A 17,540-nucleotide genomic window follows, 5' to 3' on the forward strand; every position below is an offset into this window, starting at 1 on the left:
AAAAGTCCAAATCTACCACAAACCCTATTGAATACCACAACGAACTTCAACATTTAAAATTACAATATTCAGACTACACCTTTATCTACACAGACGGGTCTAAAAGCAACAATCACACTGGATGTGCAGCAACGTACCATAAAACCACAATGAAGAGAAATCTTCAAAATGAAGCATCTATATTCACTGCAGAGACTATAGCTATCGATCTAGCACTCAACATAATTTCAGAGGAAACCACCAAAAACTTCATCATTCTCACAGATTCTCTATCAGTCCTATTATCTATACAAAATCAAAAACAAGAAAATCCACTAACAACAAAATTAATAGAAAAAATCAATATCCTTTCAACTACTAAAAACATTATTCTTGTCTGGATCCCCAGCCATGTGGGGATCAAAGGCAATGACAGGGCAGATACAGCTGCAAAAAGATCTTCTCACCTTCCAACTGACAATTTTAAGATTCCACATACTGATCTTAGACCCCAGATAAAAGCATACATACAGGAAAAATGGCAACTGCGGTGGAGTCAGCAAGAGGGCAACAAATTATACTCAATCAAACCTAAACTTAAGGAATGATGTCAGGTCATCAAGAGATCACGCCGAGAAGATGTGATACTGACTCGGCTGTGCATAGGACACACCAACTTTACTCATTCTTATATACTAAATGGAGAATCAGCACCAGAGTGCATCCCATGCCAGGAGACACTCACAGTAAAACATATCCTAGTTGGGTGTGATGACCTCGCCCCAACTAGAAAACTATATTATACAGAAAGCAATATGGAGGACCTTTTTGAAAAGGTGAACTCAACAAATATTCTAGCATACCTAAGGAAAGTAAATTTATATAAGAAAATTTAAGGAAATTTAAAGTCACCCAAATATACACATCCATGTATAAATACAACATTTAATTTCTTAGTTCGATTTTATTAAAAAAGGGAGGAAAGGCTGAAAAAGTCATTTCCCCCCCCCCCCTAATAAAAAATAGTTTAAAAAAAAAAGGACTCCGGCATTAAATGACCACATAGGTTGATATGCCGTAAAACCAATCAATCAGTCAATCAAACTCTGCACTAAATGTGCACCGTTGATGAGTTTTAATGCACTTGAGCATTGTATACAATAATTTCATTATTTCTATATTTTTGCTTTTTCAAACAAAGCTCGGTGTCACTTTGATGTAAGGCGCTACTATCTGAGACATAAGTTGCAGGGATACTATGTACGGAGTTGAGCAGCAATATGTCTGTTTACATTACACTTGAACTTCTGCATGCCAGTATGGTTGGGAAAGCAGGAACTCGGAAGGGTGTTCCAAAGTCTAGCAGTTCTGGGGAAGAAACTATTAGAGTAGAAGACTTTCTAGCATCTGAGGTTCTCTACTGTGTAGGGGTAGAATTTTGCTGTTTGTTGCGAGTATTTACGTCGAGGGGTTACAAGGTCTTGTAGTTCATCGGAACATATACCATTAAAATACTCATGAGACAGGCAGAGGGATGCAGCGTTTTGTTGGTCGGAGAGAGGCTGACAGTTCGGGACCTATTAGGTTGTTGCCGACTCTTTTGAACCCTGTCCAGGAGTGAGAGACTAGTAGCAGATGCACTAGCCCAAATATGACAACAATACTCAATACATGGGCGAATAGTGGCTTTGTGGAGGTATCGGATACATTGAGGCATAAGTAACTTTCTAGCACGGTAGAGAGAGCCCACCTTCCTCACAGCAGTGGCGGCAATGCCCTCGATGTATCTGTTCCAGCTCTGTGAATGTTAAACTGAGGAGTTTGCACGATGTACTTTCTCTTTAGCCATAGCTACTAGTGGTTGAGAAGGTTTCTTGTAATTATTAAAGGAAACAAGCATAGTCTTGGCAGCATTGAATGTTACCATCCATTTTTGTCCCTATTCTACTACAGACTGGAGGTCTTCCTCTAGGGTTTCCACCATTGCAAAATTTGGTGACTGCAACTGAAATTGTTATATTTCTTAAATATTTAATCCTTGCCTTTGAAATATTTCGTTTCAGGTGCAATAATCATTCTTTTATTGTACACATTTTTTACATGAATTTTCAATTATTTTTAGAGAGCTTTGAGAAATGGAACATTAAAGAATAAACATTCTGATTCTGTTCGGAAGAGTCGACCTTCCTTCCTTCCCGATTCAATGTTGGACAGTCCATATTTAACAGGTAAGTTCGCATGTTTTTGATATTACGAACAAGAATTCATTAGGATTATCAAAGCTTTTGCTTTTAATAATCAATAATTAAACGATAAGATCTTAGGGTTCTGATTTAAATAACAGGACAAAAAAAAAAGTAAAAAACAGGAAAGATTCTTCAATTCAAGGCATGAAAGGAAAGAAAACCAACAAATAAGTGTGAAATTACATAAGACAACCGAGTTGGAAATTCAAATGCAAATATTACTTATATATATTGAGAGAGAGAGATAGTAAAGAAATACAAAACAAAAGGTCAAAATCTAATATGGGAAAATAGATTCAAAAGGAATATATCGAACTCAACAAGCAAAGAATACATTCATATAAATATCAGTTTATGAAAGACAGATTTCAATTTATACTGGTGGGCAATTCAAATAGGTAATCTACAGTAGAGTTAAAGAGTTCAAAATGTAATAAATTTCTCTCCATAGAAGAATGGTAAAATGAATAAAAATCAATATAGAAAGTAAATGTGATTCCGATAAGTATAAGGTAAGGGTAGTTGAGTTCTGTTGCTACACAATCTTCCTCAGAGGTCACAAATCAGGATGTCAGATTGATAACCGCTGACGGCAAGAGACGAGTTTGAGTATCATGTATTCACTCAAGTTTATTGTGTGAAAATGTGAATGGCAATTTTTAAGGGCAAATGAGTTGGTCATTTCTGAAATCATTATATTTGAATACAGCTTTTTCATTCACAGTAGAAAAGCAGTTGGATATTAAAATTTATACCAACTTTTTGTTAACTTAAAAATGTATTTCTTATAGGGCGCATTTGCCCAATCATCATATATACTATAATGATGGCATTTTCTCTTTTCCACATTGTCTTCTTTTTCGTCGTCTTCATAAATATTGCCTGATTGTAAACAGATGAGAAACTAAGAAAAACATGTCTAAGTTCTTGAACACTGTCCCCTCTTTCTCATCCCGTTTTCTCCCCCACCCACCTTTTTTTTTTTTTTTTTTTTTTTTTTTTTTTAAATTACATTTTCACCCCAAACAAGGCACATTGCCACTTTGGTGTAGGGGGCTACTATCAGGGGAAACATCTACTGGGGTACTATGTAGGGATTGGGGCAGCGAGATGTTGGTTCACGTTGCACTTGAACTTATGCATGTCAGTACAGTTTGGGAAGCAGTGACCTGGAATGGAATTCCAAAGTCTAGCAGTTCTGGGGAAGAAACTACTGGAGTAGAAAGATCTTTTACATCTAGGGATCTCTACAGTGTGGGGGTGGGATTTTGCAGCTTGTCGAGTCTGTCGAGGGTGTTCACGTCGTGGGGGCACAAGTGCTTGCAGTTCTTCAGAGCATTCACCATTATAATACTTGTAGAACAGGCAGAGGGATGCAACGTTTCGACGATGGGACAGAGGCTGAAGCGTAGATGCCAGTTTAGGGCCTATCAGATTTGCGACTCTCTTTTGAACCCTGTCAAGGAGCGAGAGACTAGTAGCTGATGCACCGGCCCAAATATGACAGCAATACTCCATACATGGGCGAATAGTGGCCTTATAGAGATACAGGACACTTTCGGGTGTTAGAAGTTTTCTAGCACGGTAGAGAGAGCCCACCTTCCTCGCAGCGGCCCTGGCAATGCCCTCGATGTAATTGTTCCAACTCATGTTTCCTGTGAACGTTAGGCCAAGGAGCTTGAGAGACGTACTCTCAGATAAAGAGTCGTTGGCCATTGCTATAGGTGGTAGAGAAGGTTTCTTGTAATTATTGAATGAAACCAGTTTTGTCTTGGTGGCATTGAACGTTACCATCCATTTTTGTCCCCATTCCACTACTGATTGGAGGTCATCCTCTAGTGTTTCTGCCATTACTTTAGATATATGTTCATTTGTTTTCCTGTCGTGCCTGCTATAGAGTGTGGTGTCATCAGCATATATACCCATCTCAGAGGCAATTTTGTCGGGGAGGTCATTTATGAATATCAGGAACAATAGAGGTCCAAGGATAGATCCCTGGGGCACTCCCGCATTTATATCATATTGTTTAGATGTACGACCGTCGAGGACAACCTGGATTTTTCTCTTATCTAAGAAGGATTTAATTATGTTAAGTATTCTACCAGTGATACCGTAAGATCTAATCTTCCTGAGGAGACCCTCATGCCATACCCTGTCAAAAGCCTTAGATATATCTAGAGCTACCGCTCTGCCCTCTCCCGCTTTGTCCAGTGAATGGTATATGCGTTCAGAGATTACAGTGAGGATGTCTGCCGTGGAACGGGCTTGTCTAAATCCATATTGATGGTCGGTCAGAAGTTTAGCATCTGTAAGGTGCTGGACTAGAGCATGGTTAATAAAGGTCTCAAATATTTTGGCAAAAAGTGGGAGGAGGCTAATAGGGCGATAATTTAATGGGTCAGTTCTTTCGCCAGAATTCTTGAATACTGGTACCACAGAAGCAGTTTTCCAACAGCTCGGAAAGCAAGATTCATTAAGGCATTTGTTGTAGAGTTTGGAGAGAACCGGAGCTACTTCGGCTGAGCACTTTTTTAATAGCACAGCTGGGATGAGGTCGGGTCCACATGCTTTGGAAGTGTCAAGGTTTTTTATGATAGCATGCACCTGAGCAGCGGTGATTATCAGATCGTCTAGCGTGGCGTCTGTCCGCATAGGAAATTGAGGTAGAGGGTGGTTTAGAGGGTCCAGTGTCAAGTTTGAGGCAAACCGACTGGCAAGCATGTTAGCCTTCTCGGTTGCTGAGCAAAGAACCTCGTGATTGTTGGTTAGTGGGAGAATTGTTGATTGCCCATTATTTACTACACTGTTGTAGATTTTCCAGAAGTCACGAGTTCCTAGTTTTTGTGCTTCGATGCGTTTTTTAGTGGTTTCCGTAAATTCCCTCTTAGCTGTCGCTATTTCTTTCTTAACGTTACTTCTAGCTTCTATGTACTTCTGTCTGTTTGAACTGGACTTATGTTGGTTAAACCTGCGGAATGCATGCTTCTTGTCCTATTAAATTATATACTCAATTGTTTGTGTATAAAAACATCCTGAGCGATGCTGAATAGGTACATTTATTAATAAAAAAAAAAATCATTAATGTTAATTGAGAAACTGAAACATTTTCCTTATTTTCTCGTTATCTCAAACCATTTAATACCTTGTACTGATATTTTAGTATTGCACTAATTATATCTAGAAATTGTTTTTTTTTTACTATTGCCATTAATCCTGTTTCCATTTATGTATCATTGTTATTGTATAATTCTAGATGGAACAATTTTCCTTTCAGCTATCACCCAGAAGAAAGACAGTCCTCATTTAAGTATTGTAAAAGCAAAGAAGCAAAAATCTCCCGTTCCTCAAAAAGAGAAAGAGACTAAAAAGAAGGTGAAGAAAGAGGAAAAGGTAATTTTTATATTGTTTTTCTTTTTAATAAATAAAGTTATGTGCTATTCAAGCGAATAAAAAGAATTTATAATTGTCCAGATATGCCGCTAGGTACACCTAGTACCTCCACAATGTATAAACATTTCAAAGATTGCAGTAAACTTTTCACATATCCACTCCTCTCAATTTCCCTATAAAATAGTATACGTTGCCTAATTTTCTTAAAAAGAAAAGGAATCTTACTTTTTAAAAATGAGCACATTTTCTAATCTTTAATTTATGTTTTTCTTTCGACCAATATAATTGTGTTCTATTTATCATTTCTCCTGATTTGTTTTGATCTGAACTGGAACTTGTTGGTATCCTTAAAGAAATCAGGAACTGGATAAGAGTTATGGAAGGAAAATAAAAGAAAGATTTAAAAAAAATTATTTTACTTATTTGCCTTTTTTCCTCTGTAGTTAAAATTTTGTTTTAGATATTAAAAGAATTAACTTATGACAAGCTCTGAACTTTGAATGATAATCATACTTTTCTGATACTTGTATTTAATTTTAAAAAATGTATATTCCATTATAATTCTAAAAAAAATATTGTCTAATATGATCATGTTAATTTCCTTTTTAAATTTAATTTTAACCAAAAACAAATTTGTCAATTCAAATAATTATGGATGATTAAACTTTCTCTAATGCTACAAGATCAGGCTGTCTGAAGATATTGGCTTCCTGACCTAAAATGCACCAAACATCGATGCTATTGTTTTTCTCTTTCCCTTCACAAAACTTAATCACATTCAATTTTTCTCTACAAAATATCCATACCAAGCAGCATAAATATTTGAAAATATAAAGAACTTGAAGCAGAAAAGTTTTTTTTCAAAATGATCAAATATGATTTTTGGGATGATTAGAAAAAAAAAAACAAAAAAAAACTTAAGTCTTTCATTTTATCACTGCGTTTTATTAAGAAGCTTTAATTGGGATCCCATTGGAATTCCCATGGATCGATTAAAATCATCACGTGTATATCCTGGAGATTTACTACATTTTTTTAGATTTACTACTCATTTAAAATACATCTAAAGAAGTTTGAGTTGTTTATGAAAGTAAAAACGTAAAATGTCTTGGAATTTTGGAGCCAATTGTATTTTTGAAAGGAATGGGTTTAGCATGACACAGTATCAGATGTCACTTAAAACTTGCATCTTTTTAAATGTAAACAAAACATGTATTTCCAAGTCGATTTGCTCTCAGAATAACATTCATTTCTATTAAAAAATTCAAAATATTTATAATTTTGTAAGAAAAAAATGTTTGTAACTTTTCTAACATGATAAATTAGAAAGAACAAAAATTTCCACATAAGGCTACAATTAAGTGAAATTTTCTCTTAGAAGCTAAGTGTTCCAGCAATTACATCAGACAGTGAGACTTGGCAAATAATCAGATCTTTTTCTTCTTATTGAATAGAGAAAGCAATCTACTTGTTTGGCTAGCTGCTCCTTCATTTTATCGGGAATGAGTTTGAAGTCTTTTGTATTTATACCCATATATTATCAGGGTCAACCGTGGCTGATGCATATTTAGCTTATTTGTCTGCTTAGCTGGAGTCGCACAGTTTGTGGCTAAAGAGACAAATGTGAGAATGGCAGTCTCTGTAGCAAAGCTTGCTGATGAAACGGAAGTGTCCTCTCCAAGTTGTAGACTGTTGAGTGTTGTTGGATGCTTGCCTGGACAGTCATATGGAGAACACGCAGTTGTCCACATAGCACAAGCCACCACCTCCTCTTCACATTGCTGATGGATCCAAAGGAACAGCAAGGCTGTTACAGTTTGGCACTAACGATGTCGCAGGAGCTGATAGAACTAAGTTGTGGCAATTCTAAATTGTCATGGGGCTACACTCCAGATTTTTCCTCAGGTGTTTTTTTTTAAGCATTTTCCCCATTCCACAAGCCAGTGGAGGTTTGATATCAGTTTTAACTTCCCCTGATGAACTGCCTGTATATTCAGGGCTCTACGTTGCGAGTGATTTTTCAAAGTGGGGACTAGAAATAATGAAACGTTTATCCTTTGGCGATTATATTTCTTTCACTGACAATCTTCCAAAGCACACTACTGAATGAAAAATATCTTTTCAACTTTTTTAAAATAAAACGAACAAAGTTAAATTATGTTAACAATAAAAATTTAATAGAACAATATACTATTTTTTTTTTTATCAAAGCCTGTTTAAAAAACATCTGAAGAAATTAGAATGTTTATACCTTCATGTATCAACATAAAATTTGTTGTATACTTAGAATTACCCTTATTAAGACAATGCAGAAAAATATCTGTGATGTACATACTTGTCAGAGAACGATGTCATATTCTAAAAATCATGAGTTTGGCTAGTAACTTTTCTATTTGGCTAGTAAACAAAAATATTTAGTTGTCAAAGGTCAACTAAAGGTAAATTTGTCCATGCAACCCTGATATTGTAAAGGGATGATAAACCTCGCAAAAGATTTTGTAATTTGTGCTGTCCTTTATTAGTAATAATATTTATGAGAGCTGTTTATTAAAAATGAAGTCTACAACGAGAGAGAAAAGGAACTGAATTGCTGCAGTGTTTCAACAAGCAAAACTTAAGCTGTCTACATAAGTAGACACCGTTTGGATATTTTTCTGAATAAAAAAAAATTTGCCCTGTAGTTTTACATGACATCTATTCCGAAAAAATAGAAGCAAAAAAAATTAACAGAATTCTGTAATTTCTTAGAGCTTACATAATCTAATTTTTGTGGTACTTAGTTGTAAGCATTGGGTACACAAGAAGTATGGTAAAATTAAAGATCGATTGAGAGAGGATAAGCAATTTTGTGTGCATAAAATGTAAGACGATGAAAATAGGTGAGAACTGATACGGAGAAAGTATAACTGGATGTCAAAACTATTGAGGTTGTTAAATTTTGGTGATTGCATTGGAGCACAGAGTGGAGCAGGTGTTAGTGTGATTGCAAAGTTAGGAATGTATAGAGTAAGTTCAAGAAACTTTTACCATTACTAACCAACAAAGCGTTAGTATTGTTGACCAAGAGATGAGTCTACAAGGCATATTGTATGCAATGTGATGATATATGGAAATGAAACCTAGCTAGTAAGAGTTGAGGACATGTGTTGCATGGGGAGAAATGATAATGATAATGATATAATTGATGTGTAACGAGTCTTAAAGACAGGCTTAGATCTGATGACCTTAGAGATGTGTGTAGGACAGAAGACTTCAAAAGTGATGATTTATATATATATATATATATATATATATATATATTTTATTTATTTATTTATTTTTTTTTTAGAATAAGGCTAATGAAGAAGAAGAAAAAGAGGAAAATCATCAACCATATATGTTTGATAGCAATGTGGAGGCTAAGAAAATGTTTGAACATGTCATTCATCCAGTTACCATCAACAATTTCTTCAGGTTTGTATCATTTATTTTGAACTTTTTATAACTTGCAATTCTAAAATTTTAAATGTTAAAAAACTATGTAATGAATAATCATCACAGAATTTGAGGAAAAAAGAGAAAGTGTGAATTCCGATAAATGTAACATACATTATTGTGAAAAAAATGTAGAAAATTGAAATTGCAAAAATGATTGGCACAGAAAAACAAAGGACTTAAACATTACAAATGAGAAAAATAGATTAAAAATAACTTTTACAGAGTATCATGTAGGCTGGAAAATAAAAAATGTGTACCAGACAATTAGCGAACAGGAATATATAAAAACTTAAAGTTGTAGCAAATCTGTTTGGTAAGTAATCTCCAAGGGAGGATGATACTTGATGTTCTTGTAGGAAGCAAGATAAATAAACATATCCTCAGAAAACAAGACAGAAAAATAGTTATTTACAATGTTGGGAAATTCTTGGCTTTTAAAGAGAAGAAAAAATTCTAATATAGCTATAATACAGCTTTTGTACATTTATATCAGATCTACCTCTGCGTTTCATGTTTTAAAAAAAATCTATTGTTCCTCCTGTCCTTTTACAAAAAACACTCGTCTAGTTGAAACCACTATCAATAATTTCCTCCACTCTTTGTCTAAACGTAGATTCCGTGAACAAAGCTTCTTTCTTAGAACTTCAAGCCTGTGGAACTGTTCCATTTTCCTGCTTTCCAACTGATTACAATATGGTTGTCTTCAAGTCCAACATGAACAAATTCTTGATGAGCCATCCCCTGAAGTAATCCAATTTACCAAATTTCTACTACTAATGATTAATACTACATGTTCCCTTTGAGCATTGTACACTAATTAACCCTTATCCTTGAGTGGCCTCTGGGCCTTGATAAGTAGTGACTCCTTTGTAAAAAATAAAAAATACAGGAGGGTTATTATTTCCCTACTGAGGTTCACTTTTATTAGAAAGTGATGAAATGAATTTATAAATAATGGAAATTGATAAAATTCATATGACATTTGAAATTTTATTTTGATTCTGATAATTTTATTTTTATACTTTCATAAACATATATTCTATAGATTCAAATATAATACTTTTATTTTTAAAATTAAAAAAACGTATTTTCATAATTTCATAAACATATTTCTTATAAAATTTCAAATAAAATAAAAACTTAATTTTATTATTAAAAGTGCAAATAAAGACTAATTGTGTTATTTTATCTGTATAATTTTGTAAATTTTTATTGTATATTTTCAATAATGTCCTTTTCTTATATTTTATTTCAATAAATCATTTGACAATAGATATAGTGAAGAACAATTTGCTTTATCGCTTCCAGTAGCAGCCATGCCAGAAGTTAGGAAGTATGTTAGCTGACTATAACCAAAGGCTTCTAATTGAAAAAGAAAAGCTGAAGAAAACAAGACTTAAAAGATCAAAAAGTCAATTAAAATAACAATTCATAAACAAGTGCAACAGATGAAAAAAAAATAAAGTAGTATATATTTTGAATTAAAAAAATTTTTTTTTTTTTTTTTTTAAATAATTTAACCAAATATTTACAAATGATCTTCATTTTTACTTTGTAAATTGAAAATTTTTATTTTCATCCCAGCATCTGTGTATGGTTTGATTAAATCCTTTTTATTTATTTTTTAATATATTTATTAGGAATGTTTAATTTCTGTATTTCACTATGTATTTATTTCTTTTATGTATTTATTTCTCTTGATTTCAGTCAAATGTGGGAACGCAAACCATTGGTTGTCAGACGTCACATTCCTACCTATAATGAAGGATGGTTCAGCACAGAAGAACTTGATCAGATTCTGCGAAAGGTGTTGTCTTTTTTTTATTTATTTATTTATTTATTTATTTATTTATTTTTTATTGCATTTTCACCACAAATCAAGCACAGTGCCACTTTGATGGAGAAGTTATTATCTGGGACACAATGTAGGGAGTTTAGCAGCAAGATGACTGTTAAAATTACACTGCATGTTAGTACAGTTGGGAAAGCAGAAAACCGGAAGGGAATTCCAAGGTCTAGTAGTTCTGTGGAAGAAACTATTAGAATAGAAGACTTTCTGGCATCTGGAGGGCTTTATTATGTAGGGGTGGGATTTTGCTGCTTGTCAGAGGTATTAATCTTGAGGAGGGACAAAACTTGTAGTTTGTTGGAGCATCTACTATTAAAATACTTGTAAAATAGGCAGAGGGATGCAACATTTCATCAATGGGACAGTGACCGAAGCCTAGCTGACAGTTTGGGACCAATTAGGTTGGTGACTCTTTTGAATCCTATATAGTGAGAGACTATTAGCGGTCACACCAGGCCAAATGTGGGCAAATGGTGGCCTTGTAGAGGTTCAGGATACTTTCAGGCGTAAGTAACTTTCTGGCATGGTAGAGAGATCCCACCTTCCTTACAGCAATGGTGGCAATGCTCTCACTAAATCTCAATGAAATTGAATGAAATATCAAATAGGCATGATAAAACGGTTGGAAGCATAAAAATCTAAAATTACTTAAAAATATTTTAAAAGCCATGGATGTAATTTTTTGTTTTTAAATAATAGGAAAAAGTAGATTATATATATGATATATATATATATATATATAATATTTATTTGAATGAAAAATGTTTGAATACATTCAAGATTTGGAAAACAAATAAAAAAATTTACTTTATCACTTTGAAATGTTTTCAATAAGTAAAGAAAAAATTAAATCAGATGGTGATGAAAAAGTTTTTGCTATTAATAAGAAAATTTGATTTTTATCCAGAATTCCCCCTCTATTAAAAAAAACAACAATAAAGAAAAATCTGTATTATGTACATACTCATGATGAAAGAAAAATATTGTATTCCAAAAATTAGATAAATTGACCAAGTAGTTTTATTTTTAAATAAAAAATAAATCAAATTAACTGTCTTGTTTACATTTTGAAAAAAAATATCAAAAACAAGGGACATAACTCAATAATTCCAAACCTGTAAGATTTATGTAATACCTTTGTAAAAATAAAATGATTTGATCAATTTACATGTTTTTAGGAATATGATACTTTTATTTTTTACAGACATGTACATCATACAGATTTTTCTTTAATTTTGTTTTTAATATAAAGAGAATTCTGGACAAGAAATAAAAATTCTTATAAAGCTTTTTTTTTCTTTTTTCTTTTTTTTTTTTTTTTATTTATTGAATATTTCAGTAGCTTTATTCACCCAACGTCATCAGCAATTTTTTTTTTTTTAAACTTTCATTTTTTTTGTTTTTCTCATCAATCATTCTTATCATTTTTTTCTGAATTTACTTTTGAAAGGATGATTAATTGAAGGATTATATACTTTTTGCATGAAATCGGTTTTCTAATAAAATCGATAGTAAATCTAATGAAATGTTGGAGTTAATATAAATACTTCTAAGATATTTTTTTATAACTTTTCAATCTATAAATAAGAAGCAAAGAAACCTGAAATGTAAATTAATTTTTGTGTTTGTTTTTACCAAATCATTTTAATTTTTTTAATAGGACTGTTATGAAAGCATTCTTTGATTATTAAATTAATTGAATACAATTATTTTGTAATTTTCGGGAATCATGTAAAAAAAAGAATCGTGTATATCAAGTTAGATAATTGTAAAAATTATCTCACCACCATTTTATTTACATTGACAATCTTTCTATGAAAAGAAAGTGATACATCCAAGGAATATAAAACTATATAAAAAGATTTGTACAAGTTACTATCAACATGTCATCTTTTTTAAAAAAAGATTATTTAAAATGAGGAAATCATTCAAAACAATTTATTTTTTAATAAATGCAATAATTTGTAATAATAAACTGTAAAAAAAAATGTGATTTCAATTTAGTATATTATATTGCCAAGAACATGATTACAACAAGGACGTAAGTTAATCATGAACCTGTATACCTCCATCTAACAATGTAAGGACAAAGTCTTATCTGAGCCTTGCTCTTCAGTATGAAGTATTTTCCAGATTATGCCATGGAAACATTGCTAACTCCAAAACTATCGGATCCAACTAAAATTTTGTATGGTGATTACTAACTTCAACTTCGATAAAATTTGAACTTCAATTTTTTCAATTTCAATGATTGAATTTTTCAAGGTTAGCAGTCTATAAAATGTGAGACTTTATTGGCTATAATATGGGCTAAGTAGTGGTGACTAGAACAGAAGTTATTGCCAATAGTATTATCATCACCTTTCTTTGACCTTATTGAATCCCTGAAAGAGATTAAAATATTCAAAAGATTCTACAAGAAAGACCAAAATCAACTAACCAACATCTAACACTTTACAATTAATGTTTCAACATTAAATGACCCAAAAGTGGTTGATAAAACAAAACAAAGACCTAGATATCAAAACATTGAATCGGTTTTAAGTTATACTGTGACCAACATTTTGTGATGTGGAGACAAACAAGCAAACATAGTGCCAAACTCTACTGAAGACACAACCTCCATCTTAGCAAAGGTAACAATAACAATTGAAAATTAGTTTGTCAAAAACAACTTAGTTGTCAGCTTAAATACTATTTAGGCCTGACTTTGAAAATGTAACATGGTAACTTTATACTTTAGATGAAAGATACATAGATTTGAGTTGTCCATAATTATCAAAAATTTTATTTTCAGAAATAAATTTGAAATGTAACTACATAAGCTTGTTTATTCTGTTGACTACATATCAGGTTGACAAAGAAGTTCTTGCGGTTTTAATTTTTAAATTCAGATGAACATATCTCGGCTCAAACCAAAATTTATTGATTAAAATAAGCACCATCAGAATCAACATACTTTAGTCTGCGCAAGAAACAAGTGTATTTATGCCAGTGACATAAAAATCTTGCGTTCGTATGGTGAAGTTGCTGAAGGCGTTTTTAATATCGCTTAGGTTTTTGAAGCATTTCTCATGCAGAAAGTTATCGAGATGCTTGAAAAGTGATAGTTGGTAGGTGAGAGATCTTGAGAGTATAGCAGATAAGGCAGTTTCGTAGCCCAATTTGTTCAACTTCTATAGGTCAGTTTAGCAACGTGCAGTCGGGCATTGTTGTGGAGGAGAATTGGGCCTTTCTGTTGACTAATGCTGGGTGTTGTCAAAGTTTCTGATGCATTTCATCCATTTGTTAACGATACTTTTTTTGCTGTAACGATTTTGCTTGCATTAAAAAAATTGTAATGAATGAGACCAGTCCCAGACCACCAAACAGTCAGCATGACTTTCTTTTGGTGCAACTCTGGCTTCAGGAAGTGTCGTGGAGCATCTAAACTCCTGAGTTGAGCTTCGCTAGTTATTTTAACGAACCCACTTTTCATTACAAGTCACAACCTGATCAAGAAGAGGGTCGTTCTTGTTGCATAAAAAAAGGAAGATAATGCTTCATAACTGCGTTTCTTTTGGTTGTCCAATTCGTGAGGCACCCATCTATCAAATTTTTTTGTCTTTACAATCTTTCAGATGGTTGGAAATCGTTGTATACGTTACGTCTAATACAGAATCAAGTTCTCAAATAGTTGTGTGTGGATTGGCTTCGACTAAGGCTCTTAATTGATCGTTGTCAACATCTGATGGCCAACCCCTATGCTCATCATCTTCAAGACTCGTTGCTGCCACAAAATTTCTTAAACCGCCATTGTGTTGTGTGTTCAGTAGTTGTTCCTGGGTCAAATGTTTTGTTGATATCGTAAGCTGTTTCAGCAGCTTTTCTGCTTAGCTTGAATTGAAATAAGAAAATTGTGCGAATTTGCTTTTTTTTTTTTTTTTTTCATCTTGTATTTAACATTCTAAAATGAAGACATAATTGTTTTAAAATGATTGTAATTCAAACGATTATATAGTGAAAAATGTTCTTTAAAATGATATATAAAGTAAAAGTATTATAATGAAAACTTATTTGAAAATGCATCTTTTAAAATGAAAATTAAAAATTCCACAAGAACTTTCTTGTCAACCTAATATTTTATTAATGTTTATTCCATTGACTAACTATTTTGTTAATGTTCTAGAACAATTTTGTTATTGTAGGAAAATGTCATGTTTGGTGTAAATCTAGATGTTACTACGTACACGAACGGGAAGAGAGAGACGCACAATCCTCCAGGACGAGCTCATGCTGCTGTTGTTTGGGATTATTACCAGGTAAGCAGTGTTTTACACTTTAGGACCGTCATTTTTTAAAGCAAAGAATCTGAAAGTCTGCTTTCTTTAAATCCTCTATTGTTAAAAACAAATTTTTGATAATGTATTCAAAATAGATACTCTTTTAATGTCTTCCTAAATAAATGACTTGAACCTGAACAGTGAAGGAGGAAAAGAATTTGAAAAAAAAAGTGTTAGTAGGCAGGTAGGCTCAAACCCGAAGGCTTGTCGGAAAAGAAAGTGAAAGAAAGCTTGACATGTTGCCGCTACGCTAAGAGGGCAGAGGAAGTGAGAATCGTTCAAATTAAACGATTAAAAAACGCAGGTGCATAAACGAACGTCTGCTTTTCTTGAGTGTTCAAACTTAACGAGGTCAAACATCACACGATAGAGAAATGAAATCATGCAGTTAATTCTGGCTTCAAGCCAAGTTAAGCTTTACGCTTTCTGCTCTATTTGTTTGTTTCCCCAAGATGTTTGTGGAAAACCAGCTCCTCACTAAAAGGGGAGTGTCCAAATGAATAGCGTCTAATATGAAGGGTTTTACCCACATTGATCAAAGCTGATTGCCTTTCTGGACGTCTCTGGCACGAGTGCCAGGTAGATGAATTTGCTCCAGATTCAGTTTCGCTTTTATATGAAAAAGCGAAACAAACACGCGAGAGGAAGAAATAGAGCAAATTTTATAAAAGTCTCTCAAATAAAAGATAGACGATCTCCTATTGTAAATCGGAGATATTATAATCTAGGGTAAAACGTAAAGCATAGTACCCCTATCCCAGCCTTTGCTGGGCATACAAAAACGTGTGCGCTGCTTTTGTATATATAGATTAACTGTACCTACCTGACGCTGAATTTAATGAATTCATTTTAATTTTTGTTTGCACATTTTATTATTTTAAGGTAAAAAACTTTTTGAATGAGTTTTTTTTTTTTTTTTTACTTTTAGTTTAGGTGATTCTTTAAAAAAGTTTTTGTATTAGCAGTTATGTGGATCAGAGTAAGTAATCTTTGAAATTATAGCTAAGTATATTATTGTAAATAACATGAGACAACAAGAACCCAAGTCAGTGATGAGACTGCATACCTCTGCCTGAAATCTTGTTTAGGTCTTACTTCACTTTATTGTATAAAATATTCCAAAAGTTATGCAAGAAAAACTTTGATAACATGAAGACTATTCATTTAATCAGGCTGAAACTTTGTGTCATGGTTATCAAAGAGCATCTGATCCATACATTAAATTTGGAAAAATCAGAAAATAAAATCCAATCAAAAGTTGGATCACAATTGAACTTTTAAGTTATATCAGCTGTGAGATTTCATTGGCTCAAATATGGACTAAGTGGCATGCCAAATTTGTTGCCAAAAGTGTACGTGTAACTTTCACCATTTCCTTGACTTTTACCTTAGATATTCCATGAATTGGTTCTAAGATAATGACCGATATTTTGATCAAGTTTAGTAACAATTGGTCCAGCTATATGGTTGTACACAAACAAACTCTACTGAAAACATAACCTCTGACAGAAGTAACCATAACAAGTAAAAATTGGTTAGGCAAAAACAAAGTTTTAACAAAATAAAATAAATACAACAAGCAAAAGTTCAGCTAGAATTCATCACTGTCAACTTTCTCTCTCAACTTCCAGCACGTGTTCTCCCCACTGTCTCTACCAACAGACATTTTATTAGAAAACTGACCCCATTCCATTTGCATACGTGTGCAGTGGAAGATGAGATCTCGTGAGATTCCACGAGACTACACCTTATAAATCTATGGCTGCCATCTTTAATTTCTCTCTCTCTCTCTCTCTCTCTCTCTCTCTCTCTCTCTCTCTCTCCGATCACATCCGAAGGTAAGTTGTATAACCGCACAATACACGCACACGCGGGCGCTTTCTTCTTTGATTATTACATTCAACTCCACAGGTCTGTCACCATAGAATTGGGAATTAGATGACAATGGCAATTTACTAGTGGATGTTGTGACTCAGCATATTTATGAAAATATGCTGTAGCCAAAATTCTTTTTCAAACTTCCAAATTGTATACTGATTTTATACAAACAAAAAATTGTATACTGATTTTATACAAACAAAAAATTGTATACTGATTTTATACAAACAAAAAATTGTATACTGATTTTATACAAACAAAAAATTGTATACTGATTTTATACAAACAAAAAATTGTATACTGATTTTATACAAACAAAAAATTGTATACTGATTTTATACAAACAAAAAAAAGATTTTTCTTTTTATTAGTTGGCATAGCATATATCTTGTAAATGTG

General features: G+C 32.9%; 1 protein-coding gene across 3 annotated transcripts in view; it reads left to right on the top strand.

Annotated features, from left to right (window-relative positions):
* The window catches only part of LOC145296833 (ribosomal oxygenase 1-like), a 71,300-nt gene that overhangs the window by 29,546 nt on the left and 24,214 nt on the right, over window positions 1-17,540 (top strand). For all 3 annotated transcript variants that reach the window (XM_080142947.1, XM_080142944.1, XM_080142945.1), the window contains 5 exons: window positions 2,102-2,207; window positions 5,500-5,615; window positions 8,944-9,068; window positions 10,800-10,899; window positions 15,129-15,242. In XM_080142947.1, the coding sequence (XP_079999073.1) occupies window positions 2,102-2,207; window positions 5,500-5,615; window positions 8,944-9,068; window positions 10,800-10,899; window positions 15,129-15,242 (561 nt within the window). The remainder of the gene's footprint in view (window positions 1-2,101; window positions 2,208-5,499; window positions 5,616-8,943; window positions 9,069-10,799; window positions 10,900-15,128; window positions 15,243-17,540) is intronic.

Source organism: Euprymna scolopes, chromosome 17, assembly GCF_053919585.1.
Source record: "Euprymna scolopes isolate OS-2025 chromosome 17, ASM5391958v1, whole genome shotgun sequence".
Taxonomy (NCBI): domain Eukaryota; kingdom Metazoa; phylum Mollusca; class Cephalopoda; order Sepiida; family Sepiolidae; genus Euprymna; species Euprymna scolopes.